This window comes from Heloderma suspectum, chromosome 2 (genome assembly GCF_057233095.1).
Source record: "Heloderma suspectum isolate Gila_16-S chromosome 2, 16-S_ref, whole genome shotgun sequence".
NCBI classification, from domain to species: domain Eukaryota; kingdom Metazoa; phylum Chordata; class Lepidosauria; order Squamata; family Helodermatidae; genus Heloderma; species Heloderma suspectum.
In genome coordinates this window covers 369,312,900-369,331,160 of record NC_139459.1, presented here as the reverse complement: position 1 = coordinate 369,331,160, position 18,261 = coordinate 369,312,900, and the positions used below count along the sequence as shown (strand labels likewise).

Sequence of the window (18,261 nt, the reverse complement as noted above, 5' to 3'; positions counted from 1 at the left end):
CCCCCCCCCAGCTTTTCCTTCACTGCATTCAGCCCGTGGGTTATAGAGACTCCCCATCCTTGTGCAAGGGAACCTTTAAAAACCTATTGTCTGATGCCTAGCCTTCCCGGGTACCTAGCTTCCTCCAGGAGGTTGCCATATCTTTAAGTCAGGCAGGGCTCTTGTGCCTTTGCAAACTGCACAAGAGGTGGGAATTCAGCAGGTGAGGTTTTCCACGCCACCACATCCCCACGCAGGGATAGGCCTTTTGAAATTGTGCCTGTCAGGCATCTCTTAAAGCATGGCAACTCCTTTGGAGGCGGGGTGAGGGGAGAGATGGCAACTCTCCTTTCACAGCCCTACGTTCTCCTATGCCAATGTTCTCTGTTTTATTTCTTTTTTATTTATTGGCAGTATTTTTATCCCGCTTCTCAGCCAAAAAGGCACCTGGAGCAATTTCCATATAATCCGTAAGATAAAACCGTCCCTGCTCGCAGGCCTACAATCTAAAAAGACACAACACACAAGGAAAAGGGCATCGAACCCAGGTGAGGCAGTGGCTGTTCTGAATCAGTGCCTGGATGTGTTAATGGACTGGACGGGGGCCAATCGTAGTTTGGGGGTGCTCTTGGACCCAGAACTGTCACTCAAGCCCAGGTGGGCTCGGTGGCACAGAGCACCTTTTATCAGCTTAGGCTGATATACCAACTATGTCCTTATCTGGACAGAGATGGTCTAGCTACTCCATGCTGTGATAACCTCTTGTCTAGATTACTGCAATGCATTATATGCCGGGCTGCCTTTGAAAATGGTCCGGAAACTTCAGCTGGTCCAAAATAGGGTCGCAAGATTGTTAATGCGGATTGGCCAATGTGATCGTATTATGCTCCTGTACTTTTCCATCTGCGCTTGCCGCCAGTCCATTTCTGGGCCCGATTCAAAGTGCTGGTGTTAACATTCAGAGCCCTAAATGGCTTGGGGCCAAGTTACCTGAGGAATCGTCTCCTCCCATTTATACCTGCCTGGAGTCTGAGATCAGCTTCAGCGGTCCTTCTTTGGGAGTTGAGGAGTCATTTCATTGCACCAGAATTCATTTTCCATTTTTTCCCTTAGAGCTTGGGAAGGGAAGAGAATATTTTAATTTTGTAGGCTGTGGGCTGCAGGGTTTTTTGGTATTTGTTTTTATAGTATTTTCATCCAACGTTTATTTATTGCTTGTCTATTTATTTTGCATGCTTTTGAAATGCGTTTATTTATTTATTACATTTCTATACCAGCCATTAGCCAAATCTCCTATGCCGCCTTGAGAAGATCCCACCCTTAAAAGTGGCCTAAAAATCATTTAAAATGAGATGATGATGATGACTGTTGTCTGCGTGTTTCATGCAGAGAGACGTTCCTCTTCCTGCACATCAGAGAATCCGGTCCTGTTGGAGGCCTCCCGCAGTCCAGTCTGATCACAACGTGAATGCTGTCCAGAGTGCAGCAGGGTCAGCTGTTTGGATTAATCTGACACATCGACCAAGACAGCAGAGTTTGGATTTCCCCCAGTGATCCCTCCCCCCATGTTTCTTGCAGAAGCAGGGGGTTGAAACCAATGATTTCGGCTAGGATCGCCCCATTGGGTGGTACCTGGCTATAAACTACCAGCTGGGGGTGAAAATGGAGGAGCAAATTTCTGCAGGTCCCGAACTAGTAGGGGGAACGGATGGAGCAGGGAAAGCTGCCTTTACGGGCCTTCCTGAAGGCATGACTCCGCAAGCAGAGTGGCGAGTGTCCTGCGAAGAACCGCACAAGGGGCTGCAACATCCCGGGGAAGCCCCGTGTCAGGAGTTCTCGAGAGCACTGGATTCCCGTCAGCGGGGGTGGGGGAATCTGTTTCTGCTGGAGAGCCCACCATGCGACAACATCAGAGCTTTCCTTTCCTCTTTCGAGCAAATCGCCGAAGCCTGCCAGTGGCCCAGTGAGGAGTGGGTGGGCCGGCTTCTGCCGGCACTTAGCCGGGATGTTGGACAGGCCTTGAGTAGGGTGGAAGCCACAGAACGGGAGGATTATGGGAAGGTGAAGGCTGCCATCTTGCGGGAGGATGCCCTGAGAATGGAGACACTGCGGCAACACTTCAGGCAGTTCCGCTACCAGGACATCGAAGACCCCCAAAGGGTTTGCAGCCGACTCCGGGAGCTTTGCCATCAGTGGCTAAGGCCAGAGAGGCGCACGAAGGAGCAGATCGTGGAGATGCTGATCCTGGAGCAGTTCCTGGCCATCCTGCCTCACGACCTGCAGACCTGGGCCAGGGAAGGGGGGCCAGAGAATTGCACCCAAGCCGTGGCCCTGGTGGAGGAGTTCCTGCTCAGTCAGAAGGCTGAGGCGTGGAAATGGCAGGTCAGAATGCGGAACATCTTTTCTTAAGGATGCATCTGGATTGGAAATGTTTTGTGTGGGAACTGCTACTTCCGTTTGAACAAGGGAAGGGTCTGTCCCCCGGGATCTATGTGTGTTCCATTTCTCTAAGTCTTGTTTCTCTGATGCATCTTGGGAACGGCATCTCCCACGATGCTCAGTTTCTTTAGGTGCCCTGAACACGTGCACTAGAGCGGGAGTGTTGAACCTCTTTCAGCCCGAGAGTTGAATTCCATTCTGGAGAAGCTCTCCTGGGGGCAGGGGGGATTCCAGTGGTGGGTGGGGCCAGAGGCAAAAGGGGTGGGACCAGAAATACCAGCATATTTTAGCTTAAAGCCTTTCCTGCCAGTCGCTAAGCCTCAGGAGAGGCATTTCAACCTTTTAGGATGGGGGAAAAGCAGCACAAAAGCTGGGAAACCACCAAATAGTCTCAATCAGGGGAAAGGAGTGGGGCTGGGGAGCGTGGCCATCTGCAGAGCCATACTGGATCAGGCAGTCCAGATTTGGCCCACAGGCCTGAGGCAACATCCCTGTACTAAATAGCCTTCCGCAACCTGGTGTCCTCTGGATGTTCCTGGACTTCAGCTCCCAACAGCCTCAGCCAATATGGCCAATGTCAGGAATGCTGGGAGTTGTAGTCCAAAACATCTGGCCGGGCACCAGATTTGAGAAGCCTGCTGTAGCACTTAGAATGCTGGATTAGGATGGGGCTGGGGTGATCCAGGTTCAATCTCTGCTCAACCTTGGGCCAGTCACTACTACCTCTCAGCTTAACCTACCTCGCAGGGTTGTTGTGTGGCTGTTGTGAGGGGAGGAGGGGGGAACTGTATAAGCTGCCATAAGTTCCATGGTGAAAATGTAAGAAATAGTGTTGCTGAGTTTCTAGGCTTTATTCTGGTGCTGTGATTGTTCTGTTTGTTTTTACTACCTTGCTGTTTTTAGTGTAATGTAGTGGAGGCTGGTGGCTCTGATTCCAGTGGGGCTGCGAATCCATCCTGGGTTTCAGTCAGAACCATCCAGAACTCTAAAGAACCTATCTGAGGTGCTGAACCCTATCCCCAAAATAGGCTCAGAACCTTGGGTAGCTCCTTTAGAGTTCTGATGGCTCTGACTGAAACCCAGAATGGATACACAGCCCCACCGAAATCGGAGCAACCAGCCTCCACTGGTGTAATGTAATGAAATGTCGCAATCCTATAGACCAACTGCAAGCTCATTTTTCGATATGGGCTGTTATGTAGCCAAAACAGCACCACCCACACACAAGGAGGAGTTATCAGCCGGTTTGGGGGAATCCCAAGGTTTGGAGAAGTCTAAAAAATCTTTAGAGAATAAAATCTGGGGTGGGAGTGCAGGGGAAGCCCCGAAACAACCCAGTGATATCTGAACATGCACAGTGGGCACAAAATACCCAAATTCTGGCTGACTGCTAAAGAGGAAAAAATGAAAAAGCAGGAGGGGAGAGGGAGGGAGAGACAGAACGGAGTAAGGGCATACCTGTTTGGCAGGCTGGAACCCTGAATAGAAGCATCCCAGTGCAGGTCATAAGAACATAAAAAGCGCTGTGATGGATCAGACCAAGGTCCATCTAGTACAGCCTTCTTGTAGTAGCAACAATAATTTTATATCATTATTTAATGGTATGTTTTTATTTTGAATATATAACTTGACGGTTGCCCTGACAGTAGCGATGCTGAATGGCAGCATATGCATCTTTTGAATGAAGAGAGCCACTGTGGTGTAGCGGTTAGACCGTTGGACTGGGCAGATCTGGGTTCTAGTCCCCGCTCAGCCATGAAGCTCACTGGGTGACTTTGGCACAGTCACTAGCTCTCAGACCAACCTACCTCACAAGGTTGTTGTGAGGATGAAATGGATTGGAGGAGGACCATGTAAGCCATCATGGGTTCCTTGCCAAAGGAAAAAAGGCGGGATATAAATGCAATTATAAATGAAATAATAAAAATAAAGAAATGTCTCTTAATCTTTTTTATTACCACAGTTTTTCCCGCCTTTTCTCCAAGCAGCTCTGGACAACTTATACAGTCCCTTCCTCCCCACAGTTTAGCCTCACACCAACCCTGCGAGGTGGGTAAGGCTGTAAGAGTGCAACTGGTCATGACTGAGCATGGCTGACTTGAACAGGGTCTTCCTGATCCCAAGTCCAGTGCTCTAACCACTGCGCCACAATGCCGCTTATGTTCTTAACGTTGTCCTTATGTACACCGGGGGTGGGCAAGAAGTAGATCTCCAGATTTTTGGACTTCAGCTCCCAGAAACCACTGCCAGCATGGCCAATGGTCAGGAATGCTGGGAGTTGAAGTCCAACACATCTGGAGATCTACTTCCTGCCTACCCCTGGTATTCATCATCACCTCTGAAGGCCCACCTCTGCTCTGAATTGAACCCTCTTTGCCGTTTCAGGTGCCATTACAGCACGTGGTCAGGAGTTCCCTGGAGGCTGCGGGAGCTTCATCAGACCTCCCTCAGGGACATGTCTACATGGATGTGACACAGAAAGGTGCCGGAGACACGGATTTGCTGCGTAAGGCTTTATTTATTTTAATTGTTTATTGGGTGAACCATTTGCAGGCAAAGAAGAAATGGCCATGTGATCCCTAAGGGCCTTCCAGAGGATCAGGAATCTGCTTAGACTTGGGTGGTTCTAGAGCGAGGGAACAACATCCTTGAGGAGCAGCAGCTCAACTCTATACATTGGTTGCGACATTTATTTATTTAAACTATTTCTTGGCCGCCTCTCAGGGCAGAAGCCCTCCCAAGGTGGCATACAACAATAAAACATCTAAAACCGAAACAATATTAAAAACGCAATAAAACAGTAAGAACACAACAAAACCAGCAATAAAACAGCAACAAACAGCCATCATATCAGGAGAAGGCCAGAGTAAAATAATATGTTTTCAGGGCCTTCTTAAATGCCTGCAATGTTGGAGCATGGCGGAGCCCCGACAGCAACTTATTGCAGAGAAGGCCCTCTCACATGTGGTCACCCACCTGACTGCTCTCACATGTGGGCAAATGAGAAGGGCCTCTCTCGCTGATCTTAAAGAGCGGGCAGGCTGATATGGGTGAAGGTGGTCCTTCAAGTAATTTGGTCCCAAACCACTTAAGGCTGCAAAGGTCAAAACCAGCACTTTAAACTAGGCTCGGAAACACACCAGCACACTCCTTGTCACACACACATCTTGGCACACAAATGGTATGGACAAGCAGGCACCCTCAGTGTGTCTTGCAGCAGGAGTGGGTAATTTGGTGCCCTCCAGATTTTTTTGCTGTGTCCCACATGATCCCTTACCATTGGGCATGCTGGCTGGGACTGATGGGAGTTGTAATCCAAAAGGTCTGGAAAGCACCAGGTTGCCTACTCCTGCCTTAGAGATATGGAACTATTCCTTCTTTTCCTGTTTGGAAATCTCTCAAAGGAAGCCCTCTCATGCCAGTCCAGAGTATAGAATCCTAGAATGGGGATGGACCTCAAGGGTCATCTAGTCCAACCCCCAGCCAATGCAGGTGGCCCTCCAACTCTGCTTAAAAACCTCTAGTGAAGGAAAGAGCCAAAATACTTCCCAAGGTAGGCTGTTCCACTGCCAAACAGTTGGGAAGTTCTTCCTACTGCAAGGCTGGGTAAGCTGGGGGCCTCCACATTTGTTGTTAGACTCCAAATCCCCTCATCCCCAGCCAGCATGGCCAGGGGTTGGGAGATGGTGGGACCTGTAGTACAACAACATGTGGATGGCCATAGGTCCCCCACCCCTGCCCCAACGTTTTGTCAAAACGTTTTATGCTGTGCTTCGTGGTTTTAACTTTTGTGAACCACCCATTGAGTTTTGGCTATTGGGCGGTAATAAATAAAATACAACTATTTATTTACAAAATGTATTTGGGAATTTGATAAACTACTGTGGGCACCAGCACAAAATGGCTCTCACAGACAATGTAGCTAGTCGCATAATGGCTGCCATGGGGGGCTGGCTAGTCAAAAGTGAGCTAGCTAAGGGGTGTGTGTGTGGAAATATTGAGGCTAGAGGCTGAGAGGGAGGGGGAAACAGCAAGGCAAAGTGGCAGAGGGGCGAGAAAGAGCTAGGCTAGAGGCAAGAAAGGGAGAAGCCTAACATTTTGCAAGGTTTTTCTTAAATATATTTTTTGAAGGGGGCAGGGAGCGGAGAGCATTGTGGGCGTGGTTGGAGGCCCATGCAGGTGCCATGGCACCTGTGGGTGCTGCACTGGGGAACCGTGATCCATGGGATAACTATTCTAATATATGATGGGCGTATTTGCCCTTCTAGCCCAATATTCCCTCCTCTGGCTGTCAGTAACTCTTCAGGCTCTTCCCCCATCACCTACTACTTGATCCTTTTAACCGGAGATTCCAGTGATTGATCATGGGATCTCCTGTGTGCAAAACAGGGGCTCCACCACTAAGCTTTGGTGTGGCTACGTTCTCTTCCCTTCTGTCCCCTTACAGCCAATGGAGCAGCGTTCCCCAGCCACTCCAGTTCGTTGCTTCCTCCTGAGGGACAGGAAACGGCCGAAGCTGGGCTGACGGAGGTATGTGGAAGGTTGCTTTGTTAGGGGGCAGGGCGAATACAGTCACAACCTAAGGTTAGAGTGCATCTGAGCATGTGCAGACTAGCTTGGCCATGCTGCTAAGCAATCACAGCAACCTTCGGACTCAGCCCTAGCTTTCAGTGCCTCCTTTGGAGGTGGGGCAGGGGATTGTGTTTTAGTTCTTTTGGTCTGCATTAATCCTGAATAAAAGTGTGTGATCTTGTGCCTGCATCTTTAAATAGTTTCCGGGGCAGCAGAAGCTGAGTGAGGGATGTTTGCCTCTTCCAGGGGCCAGCGAGCTTCAAGGAGAAGGCAGCATCTTTCGACAAGGACGAGGAAGCTCTGGTGCATGCGGGCCAAAGGACCATGTTCTGGCAAGTCAAAGAGGAGAACTGTGGGAACGTAGCGTCCTTGGGTAAGTGTCTCTTCTGTTTAAGTCGGGGGAAGCGGGGGCTGAACCTTAGGCTTGTGGGCCACATCCAGCCTACCTGAGGTCCCAGTCCTCCTCTGTCACCTTCCAGAACGAACACACACACACACACACACACCAGCCTTGTAAATAAGCTCACAGAAGTTACTAGTAATGCCTGCCATGGGGGCCTGGCTAGTCAAAAGTGAACTGAAGAGGTGGGAGGGGGAAACAGGAGGGGAGAGAGAGAGAGAGCAAGGCGAGAGGCAGGGAGGGAAGGGGAAAGAGCAAGGCGAAGGGGCAGAAGGGAGAGAGAGAGCAAGGCAGAGAGGAGAGAAAGAGCAAGGCAGGGAGGGAGAGGAAGAAGACTGCCCTAACATTTTGCAAGGTTTTTATTTAAAAAGTTTTTTTGAAGGGGGGCAGGGAGTGTAGAGCTTTGTGCTTGCCGTTGGAGGCCGCTACGGGTGCCACGGCACCTCTGGGCACCGCACTGGGGAACCAGCACTCCGGGGTTCCCAGATGGCCATGTCACCTTTCCTTGACCACCAATGGCTTGGTTTATCTAAGTCAGGGAGAGCTTGGCCACAGTGGTACAGGCAGTAGTAACCTCAAGACTGGACTACTGCAATGCGCTCTATGTGGGCTGCCCTTAAGGCTGCTCCAGAAACTGGATCTAGTGCAGAATGCAGCAGATCGGCTGTTGTCGGGAGCTGCCCCTTTTCAGCACACAACTCCTTTGCTGAGGGAACTGCACTGGCTGCCTATTTGTTACTGGGCAAGGTTTAAGGTTTTGGTACTAGTGTACAAAGCCCTAAACAACTCAGGGCCAAAATACCTGAGAGAGCGCTTTCTCCCTTACCAACCTGCCCGGTCACGGAGGTCATCAGAGGGCAGGATCCTGGTGGTTCCACATGGACCCATGGCACAATTGGAGTCCACCCAGAGAAGAGCCTTCAGTGTAGGGCCCCCCTTTCTTTGGAACTCCCTGCCCCTGGAGGTCAGGGAGGCACAAATGCTGTGTTGTTTCCGGCGCCTCCTGAAAACAGCTCTATTCCAGGAAGACTTCCTTGACTGACCAGCCATGTCTTTTTACTGGCACTCTATTTTTAAAATAATAATTTTTAACATGGTGTTTTATTTCTTTTATCTTTTTATCATTTTATCTTTAATTGTTCACCGCTCCAGAATCTGTTTAGGTGTGGAGCGGTAAATAAATGCTATAAATAAGGGTAGATAATCGATGGCTCTAGGACCACATGCATTTCCCAGCCTGATTTGGCAAAAGCCCTCTGCTAGTGATCCGTTGAGACCTCTGGCAAGAGTGAGCTGTTCCTCCCCCAGGACCCTCCTGGGTGTTGTGGGGGGGGGAGTGCCCCCACCCTCTTTTGACTCTAGACCTACCCACCATGGCATGTGGCCTGACAAATTACCTCACACACACCCCGCTCTCCGCAAGGAAATACAGCCCTTGATAGAGCAAAGGTTCCCCACCTTATGTCCAGTACATCCAGCAAATATCTGCTGTAATCCTAAGCATATCTACTTGGGAGTAAATCTCATTGGACTCAGTGGAACCTGGTTCTGAGTTAATGCTCATAGGATCATGCTGTCAATGTCTTCATTTTAATTATTTGAAGATATGCTTGTGATCAGGCCATTACTGTTTTATGGCAGAGAATACACTGTGGACACTTTCAAGTGACAGAGATTAATATAATGGCAGCCTTGTATTTAACAACGTGCCTGGTCGCCATAGGTGATCAGAAGTTTGATGCAGGCGAGTGAGCGGGCTGGCATAGAAGGTACAGATCACTTAGTTTTCATGCTAGCTGCAGAGGAGGTAGATGGAGCAAGTTAGCAGTGGGGAAATGGGTTCCTCTCTCCCTTCTCAACCAGTCTTCTTGGTTGAAGGCAACTTTATGTACTAGCCTTTTAAGAGGCTAGTAGCCTGTATTTGCATGATGGCCACAAAGGAGGGGGCTTCCCCTCTTCTGTGGCTAGCAAAGAAACACAGTCTACTAGCTCTTAGAATGCTAGTACAAAATTTAGCAGGCTAGTCACTTTTTTGTGGGTTTATATACTAGGCTGAAATTATGCATCTTGATAAGCTTGTAACTTTTCATCCCATGCACGTTGACTCAGAAGTAAGTCCCATTAACTTCAATGGGACTTACTCCCAGGTAAGTGTATTCACTTAACTTTTTTCCATTTGAAATCTATAGGACCTGAAAAGCCTTAACTTTGTCTGAATCATATATGTACATGCATGTAACATGCATATTGTATGCATGTGTACATGCATGTTTGTGTAATATATAATTTGAATGCACTCTACCACGAGAATGTTTATGAAGATGTTTAATTTTGTGGCATTCTTCTCAAGTTTATAGTTAATTTTTTTAAGAAGGAAAAAAAAAACAATGTTGAAAATGAATTTATTCCCTTAAAAACTAGCACCTTCTCTGTTGTGTCTCCAGAAAAGCTAGAATCCATCAACATAATTTAGACCTGAATTGTCTAAATAACCATTCTGTTTTCTCTCTCGTCCTCAGAGGGGCTTCTGATTCCCAAACTTGACCTTCCCTTTTATCCGGAAAAAGGGGATAAGATGTTCTTCCAGGACCCAGATTCAGGTAAAGGTGAAATGGTGAAAGGTAAATGTGAATGGTGAAATCTTTATTCACCATAAAGGTAAAGGTGAATCTACCTTTATTCACCAGAATTAAGATTACTTTTAATAAAGATTACAGATTGATTAATTAAATTAAGATTAATCTTACTTAAATATTAAATTAAGATTATTAAATTAAGATTAAATTAAGATTAAGATTATTAAAGATTACCTTAATAAAGATTAAAGATTACCTTTAAAGATTACCTTTAATCTTTATTCACCAGAATTAATGATTACCTTTAATATTTATTCACCATAAAGGTAAATGTGAATGGTGAAATCTTTATTCAGGGAAACGGAATGGTGAAATCTGCTTGCTGATGCTTGCAGCCTGAGAAACACACTTGGAGGATCCGGCGTTAGTAAGTGGCCTCCTTGGGCATCTGCTAGGGCCCCTGGTTTCTGGCAGGTCCACTGCTGATGCCTGCCGCCACCCCCCGCCCTTGTAAAAAGAATTTTCTGGCCCAGCATTCAAAACAGGGCCAGGTAGATGGATCCAGCCACCCTCTTAATTTCCCACAATTCTCCTGACTCACCTTTGTTCTGGGGCATTGTGGGAATTTAAAAGAGTGACTTGACACATGGCCACCGTGGCCACGCCAGCCCACTTAGGCCCATTGACAGAAGGAGACCCTTTGCCTAGGGCCCCCTCAAATCTGGCACGAGGCCTGACTCTGGGATCCCCCTGGACTGTAAAAGAACATCCCCCCTCCCCATCTGCTGTGCCGCAGGAGGGTCTCGCTCAGCTTCTCCTCATGGCTGGTGGAACTGAAACAAAATCCTGCAAAAAGGAAAAAAAAACATGCAAACAGTAACATAGGACGCTGCCTTATACGGAGTCAGAGGTCCATCTTGCTTAGTAGTGTTGACACTGACTGGCAGCAGTTCTGCAGGGTTTTAGGCAGGACTGTTTCCAGCCCGACCTGGACATGCCAGGGATCGAACCTGGGACCCTCTGCATGCAAAGCAAGGGTTCTACCACTGAGCTGCAGCCCCTCCTGCCTCTTTGAGAAAGTTAGTGAGAGTCCTCTTCAGATGCTTACAATGTTTATTTTGCACTTGGGCCTGTTTTCTCAGTTTCTCTCACTGGTCAAGCAAGATCCTGCCCCAACTTTTCTGATACTGGCTGTATTTATGGACGCAACATAATTACTGAGAATTCTGATTTATTGTTCATGAGCAGTGAGCTGGTGCACGCTGCCCTGTCACCCCCACTTGGCCCATCCCACCAGCGGGAGTGGCTAAATGAATCAGAAACAAATGAGGAGAAAGGAAGGGCTTCCTGTTACATCCGAACCCTGGTTTGTCGCTCCCGTGACAAGCCAGAGTCCGAAGCCAGCGTGTGAAGTTGGTTTCCCATTCTTGGTTTGTTAGGGGAATGACAAGCCAGGATCTGGGTTTTGAATGTAATGGGAAGCTTTTGCTTCCTTATTAGTTTCTGGTTTATTCATCCACTCCTGATGGTGGGAGGAACCATGGAGGGGTGACTGGGCGGTGCGCAAGAGTGCACTGCTCAGGAACAAGAAGCCAGAGTTCTCAGCAATTCTGGGTTATTGTTGCATTAAACACAGCCACTATGAAATATTGGTCAGGTAGCTTTTACTGTGCAGTCCTAGCCACGTTTACTCAGAAGTAAGTCCTACTGTATTCAGCGGGGCTTACTCCCTAGATCACGGGTGGCAGAAGGTACATTGGGATCTACTAGTAGATCTCTGGGTGATTTGCAGTAGATCAGCAAGGATTTCTCACCCCCAGTTGTTTAACAAAAAAATGACACAGACACCCCAAATAATTCTGCTCAAATGAAGAAAGCCTGGGTTAGGTTGGGGGAATAACCAGCCATAGATTTTTGTGTGCATGTACTGTTAGGTGTGTTAAGTTATGGGACTCAACAAAACAACCTCCCCCCCGCCCACCCCCAAATTCCTGGATTCAGAGTTCTTTAATCCTAAGTGTATGTCTTTTACACCAGTCTCCAGTTGGAGTATCTTAGGGTTCTTGTAAACAAAGTAGATCCTGCAGTCCTGCAGTCTGGGAAGCCCTTCCCTAGTGTGTATATTTTAGGATTGCAGCATTAGCTTTATTGGAAGAACAAAAAAGGTCTTGTATGTGTCCCTATGCATATCCATTTCAGAAGTCAGTCCCACTGAGTTTAATGGGATTTACTTCCAGATAAATTTGTGCAGAGTGGGTGTGTATAGAATTATTCATCAACAGGTTTGATGTTCATGCTAACTACAATAAATTAGTTAACTGTTATTGTGAAACAATAAAATTAACTTTAAAGAAATGTAATCAAGAGGGGAAAAAAACCTGTGCACAGGAGACTGAAAAGTGAGTACAATTTAATAGGAAAACTCTTGTTATTGACAATTTCCTTGATGGAGGACCATATCTAAGGGTTGGAAATGCGCTGGATCAATTAAAAAATGTTTGTTTGTTTTTTAAATTACCCTGTTGTTTTTTCTCTTGGTGGTCTATTGTTGGGACCCATTTAGCTGAAGGAAAATTGTAATAAATTATTGTTATTCATCATGATAGGAAAGGTTTCTATAAGTGTGAATGATTCACTGGACAGTTCTTCTCCTTGGTTTTTATCCCGGTACACCAGGGTCAGCCTGCCGTTACAAGATTTTCTTTTTTTACTGAAGTTAAAAGTGACATAAAAGAAAATCAAACCCAAGGGCTTTTTCAGCCAGTTCTTTTTTTTTAAAGGCTGTTGTGCTAAATAACTGGCAGACCAACTCTTTCAGCATTATGACTTTGTGAAATATTTGACTGTGGTCAAATAATGGGCAGTTGACCAGACAACTGAGAATATTTGACAGGTCAATTGACCTGTGCACTTGCCAGTGCTAGCTAGCTGTGCATATACATTCATGTGGACTTTTAGCAATGATATTTGTCTCCTAAAGCCCCCGGATTGGGACTCATTTTCTTTGAAAATTTAGTGGCTTGGGGAATTAAAAACGTGTTTGGAATTAAAGCTCCTTATGCCCTGGACTTGTCTTGATTTGAAAACGGAGGTTTTTAGAGCCACAGTTTTTAGAGGCACAGCCTAATATTTTGATTAAATTATGCATACAGTAAACTGAGTCTCAACTGAATTCTGGTTTCTTCATATGCAAGTAAAGAAGAAGGTTTAAACCTCTATTTTTAGAGCCACAGCCTAATATTTTGTTTAAACTATGCATACGATGAACTGAGAGTCTCAACTGAGTTCCGGTTTCATTGTGTGCAAGTAAAGATATTAGGTGGACAACTAATTTTTTAAAAATATTCCTGTTGGTTTGAGGTCGAGATACTCCTGTTGTGTGTGTCGGTGATTTGCCATATTGTTAGGAATGTGTATAGAGAGTAAAAAGCAGTAATTAAGGTCCCCAGGCTGGTTAAACATAATTGCTGGTGTGGTTCAGTTAAACAGAGCTGCGATAATTAAAAGTTCACCTCTTGAATTAATTGTGGAAGTTGGTCAAGTCATCAGGTGCTTCTTAGCAGTAAGATTAATTGGAGTCTTGGGGCTAGGAGGAGTCCAGAGCTGGGTGTGTTCATCATGAGTATTGCCGCTCTGCAAAAAAAAAGTAAGGAGGATGGTAATCCATGCATAATTATAAGAGTGGCTGCTCCTGTGGGACTTTTGTGGAGTCTGGATAAGGGAGGCTGTGTTTACCAGTCACATGGGGCTTGCCAATGTGTAAGCAATTAGGGATTTGAGGTCTCTTCACCATAGGCAAAGAGAGCTTGTCAGGATAACACCTCAGAGAGCTAAAACTGCAAAGAGGTAGCAGGTGTTCAAGGGAGCGGGTGCTAAAGTAATTCTGATAATGCCATAGTTCCCTAATTTTAATTAAATAACTGCAAGAATGATGGATCTGGGAATAGGAGCACTTTAAATGGCTTTTGATCATTGTAGACATGGAAACCAGAGCAGTGTTTTGTAAAAACAAATTAAATGTCATGGGATTCATTGGCCGTCTTCACACAGAACTGTAAACCAGGATTCTGGAGAATTTTGACATATTAAAAGCCGGGAAACCACTCAATGATCAGTAGTTGGCGGAAGGGGGTGTGGCCATCTGGGGGAACCCTGGGGGCCAGATAAGGATCTCAGAAGGGTCAGTTTGGGACCCCGGGCTTGAGGTTCCACACCCTTGGTTTAGATGGACTGATGGTTGAGGGTTATAAGGCAGCTCCATGTGTTCATATGGAATGGGGAAATGGAAATCTTTAAGCCTGAGGAGTAGAACCCTGAAATAGAGGAAAAGGTTGCTACCAGGGAGCCAAGGCTAGAATACTGAGATGAGTCTAACAGAGGCCTCATGAATCAGGTGGAAAGAAAGATACGGCAGGAACGAAAGCCAGCAGAAGGGAAGTTGCAGTGTACCTTAGAAAAGGCATCCAGAACACAGACAAATGTTTTGTTTGTTTTCTTTTCCCCCTTTCACCAGGTAAGAGAGAAATCAAGATGGAAAATTCTCATCAAATTGGGCCAGAGGAAATCTCCCAAAGGAGTGCTTCTGCGCTGGCTGAGATTCCAGAGCAAAGATTTGAGTCCAAAGGACACCAGGGAGAGAATGAATACAGTGACCATTCCGAAGGTCTTTCAGCTCCCATTCATGAAAGCACAATGCACTTTGGGGCAGAAAAGCCCTTGTCCTCGAATTATGGGAGGAGTGACCAGTACAATTTGGGACTTAAGATGAATGCTGAAGAGAACCTTTATGAATGCCCCACATGTGGGGACAGCTTCCAGCAAGAATGTTACCTTGCTGAACATCAGAGAATCCATACAGGAGAGGAGCCATACGAATGGTCTGAAAGCGGGAAACCCTTTCCTCAGAGAGAAAGCTGGGTCAGCCATCAGAGTAGCCCCATGGAAGAGAAGCCTTATCAGTGTCCTGAGTGTGCGAAAAGATTCAGTTATAGAGCGACATTAATGAGACATCGGAGAATCCATACCGAGGAGAAACCACATAAATGTTCTCATTGCGGTAAAAGCTTCAATCAGAGAACTAACCTGATGAGTCACCTGAGAATCCACACAGGAGAGAGACCATATCAGTGTTCTCAATGTGGGAAAGGCTTCAGGTGGCAATTGCATTTGAAGAGACATCAGAAAATCCACACAGGAGAGAAACCACACGAATGCTCTGACTGTGGGAAAAGCTTCTCTCGGAGAGACACGTTGATAAATCATCAGAGAACCCATACAGGAGAGAAGCCGTATGAATGCCCTGATTGTGGGAGAAACTTCAATCATCCATGTAACTTAATTGAACATCAGAAAACTCACACAGGAGAGAAACCACATGAATGCCCGGAGTGTGGGAAAAACTTTTCTCGGCGAGATACATTGATCAAACATCAGAGAACCCATACAGGGGAGAAGCCTTATGAATGTCCGGAGTGTGGGAAAAGCTTCAATCATCCATGTAGGTTGATTGACCATCAGAAAATCCATACTGGAGAAAAACCACACGAATGCCCCGAATGTGGGAAAAACTTTTCTCGGCGAGATACACTACTCAAACATCAAAGAACACATGCCGATGAGAAACCTTATGAATGCCCTGAATGTGGGAAAAGCTTCCTTCAGAAAAAGGCATTCATTAGACATCAAATAATTCATTTAGGGCATAAATCCAGTTAATGTTCTTGAAAGTGTCACATTCTATAGAAAGGGGAAAAAATGTTTAACAGATTTCATTTTGTTACACAGTGGAGAATCCATACTTTATGAGTAAAACAAGAATTTGAAAAAACAAAAGAATTTAGACGAAACATTGGCAGAAGAGAAGGTAGTGAAAACAGATAAAAGAAATTAATCGGGAAGTTAAAGATATAAAGTAGTAATTCATAGAGAAATTGGACAACGTTTTTCTGTTATTATAAAAAGATTTTGAAATATAAGAAGATGCAATTGATGATAGTATATATGATAATCTAGGATTTAGACAATTTGACTAGAGAAAATAATGTAAACATTAGAGGGCTGAAGGAAGGAGTGAGAGGAAGGAGCTAAGCATTTATTTAGAAGAGTTGTTTGTGGGTTGAATTAGTTTAACTACAGTTAATATCAAAATAGATTCTGCTTTGTTGCTGAATAGCTATTATTCAAAAAAGAAAGAAGGCTCCCCAGGATATTTTAGTTAAGTCTCAAAATCCTTCATCTAAGAAGATGGTTCTAAATTCCTATATGAAACATCCAAGCTTGATGATTCAGAAGCAGTTACTTTTAAAGATCTTTCTGTAATTACTCCTAAAGGTGATTTCTTTAAATGAAAAGACTGAATAAAGAAAGGTATTTATGTGAGTGACAATTAAGGAAGGAAAGTCTTAACCTGGTGCCCAAAAGATGACAATGTTGGTGCTGCGTGGACCTCACTGCAGAGAGCATCACACAATCAGGGTGCCACCACTGCAAAAGCCCTCTCCCTTATTGCCATCTTCCAAACCTCCCTTGGAGGAAGCACTCGCAGGAGGGCCTCAGATGTTGATTGTAATGTACAGTAGGTTCATACCAGGAGAGGCACTTCGTCAGGTAGTGTGGCCCCATTCATTCTCTCTCTCTCTCTCACTCACACACACACACACACACCATCTACCCACTCACATCCCACACATTCAGCACTCAACATAAAATGCACAATGCACTTGGAGTTCTCACAACACTTGCTCACACTCTCACGTGCGTGCGCACATGGCTTTTGGAAGGCTACTCTAGCCATCGTGCTCTGTGGTTTCTCTTTCAAGAATAAGGTTCTTAAGAAAGAAACCACAGAGCATGGCAGCTATGAGTAACGGAAGATTTCATGGTGGGGCCTCCATGGGTGGGCTTCCATTTCACAAGGGAAGAAACGGGAACACCTTCAAAAAGGCTTAGGCCAACAGCCTCATGTAGTCTGTGGGAGACTAGTAGACTAATAAAGGCAAGTGTGTGGGCTCTGAATTTTGGATAACAGACTTTGTATGATGATTTGATCACTGGGGAACTATGGTGTAGGAGAGCTTCTATTAGGAGAAGATTTTTGACTGCATACGTTCTGCAGAATCTGTAGGAGTGGTTCAGGGGCTTTTCCTTGTAGTGGATATAGATGTTGCTTTTGTTCTTGGTTGGCTCAATTTCACTTTTATTTCCCTTTGTATTTTAAAACTAATAATAAAAATGACAAGACACTGAAATTAGAGGCTATCTGTAACGATTTGATCAAGTAACTGCGGGAAATTGGTGTAGGAGCACTGATGTTAGTGTGGTAAAAGTCCAAACTGGACTTGGAGGTCCGTGCCCAGCTGCCCTCCAATTAAGCTCTGGACACGCGGGTAAGATTCAACTCGAGTTTATTCGTGTACAACGAAGACAGCTCTGTCAACCCAGAGGCAGCCCAGATCAACACTCACCAGTTACATTTATAATCATAATGTGGCTAAATAAGTGACATGAGCCAAGCCTAGCACGCATGTCTGCTCATTATCAACTAAACTTTTACTGGACTATCACCCCCGGCTTCTCAGAGCCCTGCAACTTTTGCAAGGACAATGATTCTTAGGTCTGGGGTGAGTTGCTGTGGAGACAAGATAACTTATCTCTACTGTCCTAACAGTTTCTTCTTTTGTACGAAAGAAACAAAGACAAAAGTTATAGGCATTTGAGGAATCTACTACATTGGCACAAAAAAAAGCCGAGACAACATGTCCTTGCCTTAGTTATTTTCCACAGTAGCAGGAGTATTGTATTGGTTTTGTGAACCAACTTGGATATATCTGTGAAAAATCTGTTATTTAATCGGAGAGGGAGAAGAAAAAGCTTTCTATACAACATGCATAATTCTATAAACCTCTATCTTAGCCTCCTCCCACCAACATTCATCTTTTTATTTCTAAGCCAGATAGCCCCAAACACAATGGGTTGGATTCAGATTTAAGCTGGATCCGTTGCGCTTGGAGTGGGCTTGCCTGCCCCCTCCTTCCCACGATAGCCCCCCCAGGCTCCGAAAATGCTATATGGAGAGTCAGGGGACCCTGCAGAATGGGGTGAGCTTGCCACAGGGAGGAGGGGGGATCCCAAGTAATCTGGTGGAGGGAACGTACATGAGTGGAATCCTCCTTCTTGCAGAAGGTCGATCCTGGAAGCAATCCGTTGGGTGAAATCCAGCTGTATCCTTCAACCAACAGAATGGGCACAATTGGTGGAACAGATTCCCTCTCCCCGTTTGCAGCCCACTCCTGTACC

The 18,261-nt window shown here is 45.8% G+C and overlaps 1 protein-coding gene across 3 annotated transcripts in view; it reads left to right on the top strand.

Moving 5' to 3' along the window:
- The window catches only part of LOC146355997 (uncharacterized), a 43,283-nt gene extending 26,036 nt beyond the window's left edge, over positions 1-17,247 (top strand). For 2 of the 3 annotated variants that reach the window (XM_084831397.1, XM_084831395.1), the window contains exons 2-7: positions 1,369-2,361; positions 4,804-4,924; positions 6,866-6,948; positions 7,237-7,363; positions 9,910-9,990; positions 14,480-17,247. In XM_084831397.1, coding sequence (XP_084687523.1) covers positions 1,642-2,361; positions 4,804-4,924; positions 6,866-6,948; positions 7,237-7,363; positions 9,910-9,990; positions 14,480-15,681 — 2,334 coding nt within the window. In that variant the 5' untranslated portion in view covers positions 1,369-1,641 and the 3' untranslated portion in view covers positions 15,682-17,247. Of the gene's footprint in view, positions 1-1,256; positions 2,362-4,803; positions 4,925-6,865; positions 6,949-7,236; positions 7,364-9,909; positions 9,991-14,479 lie in introns of all 3 variants that reach the window. The other variant, XM_084831396.1, reaches the window with a different exon arrangement.
- Positions 17,248-18,261: the final 1,014 nt, after the last annotated feature.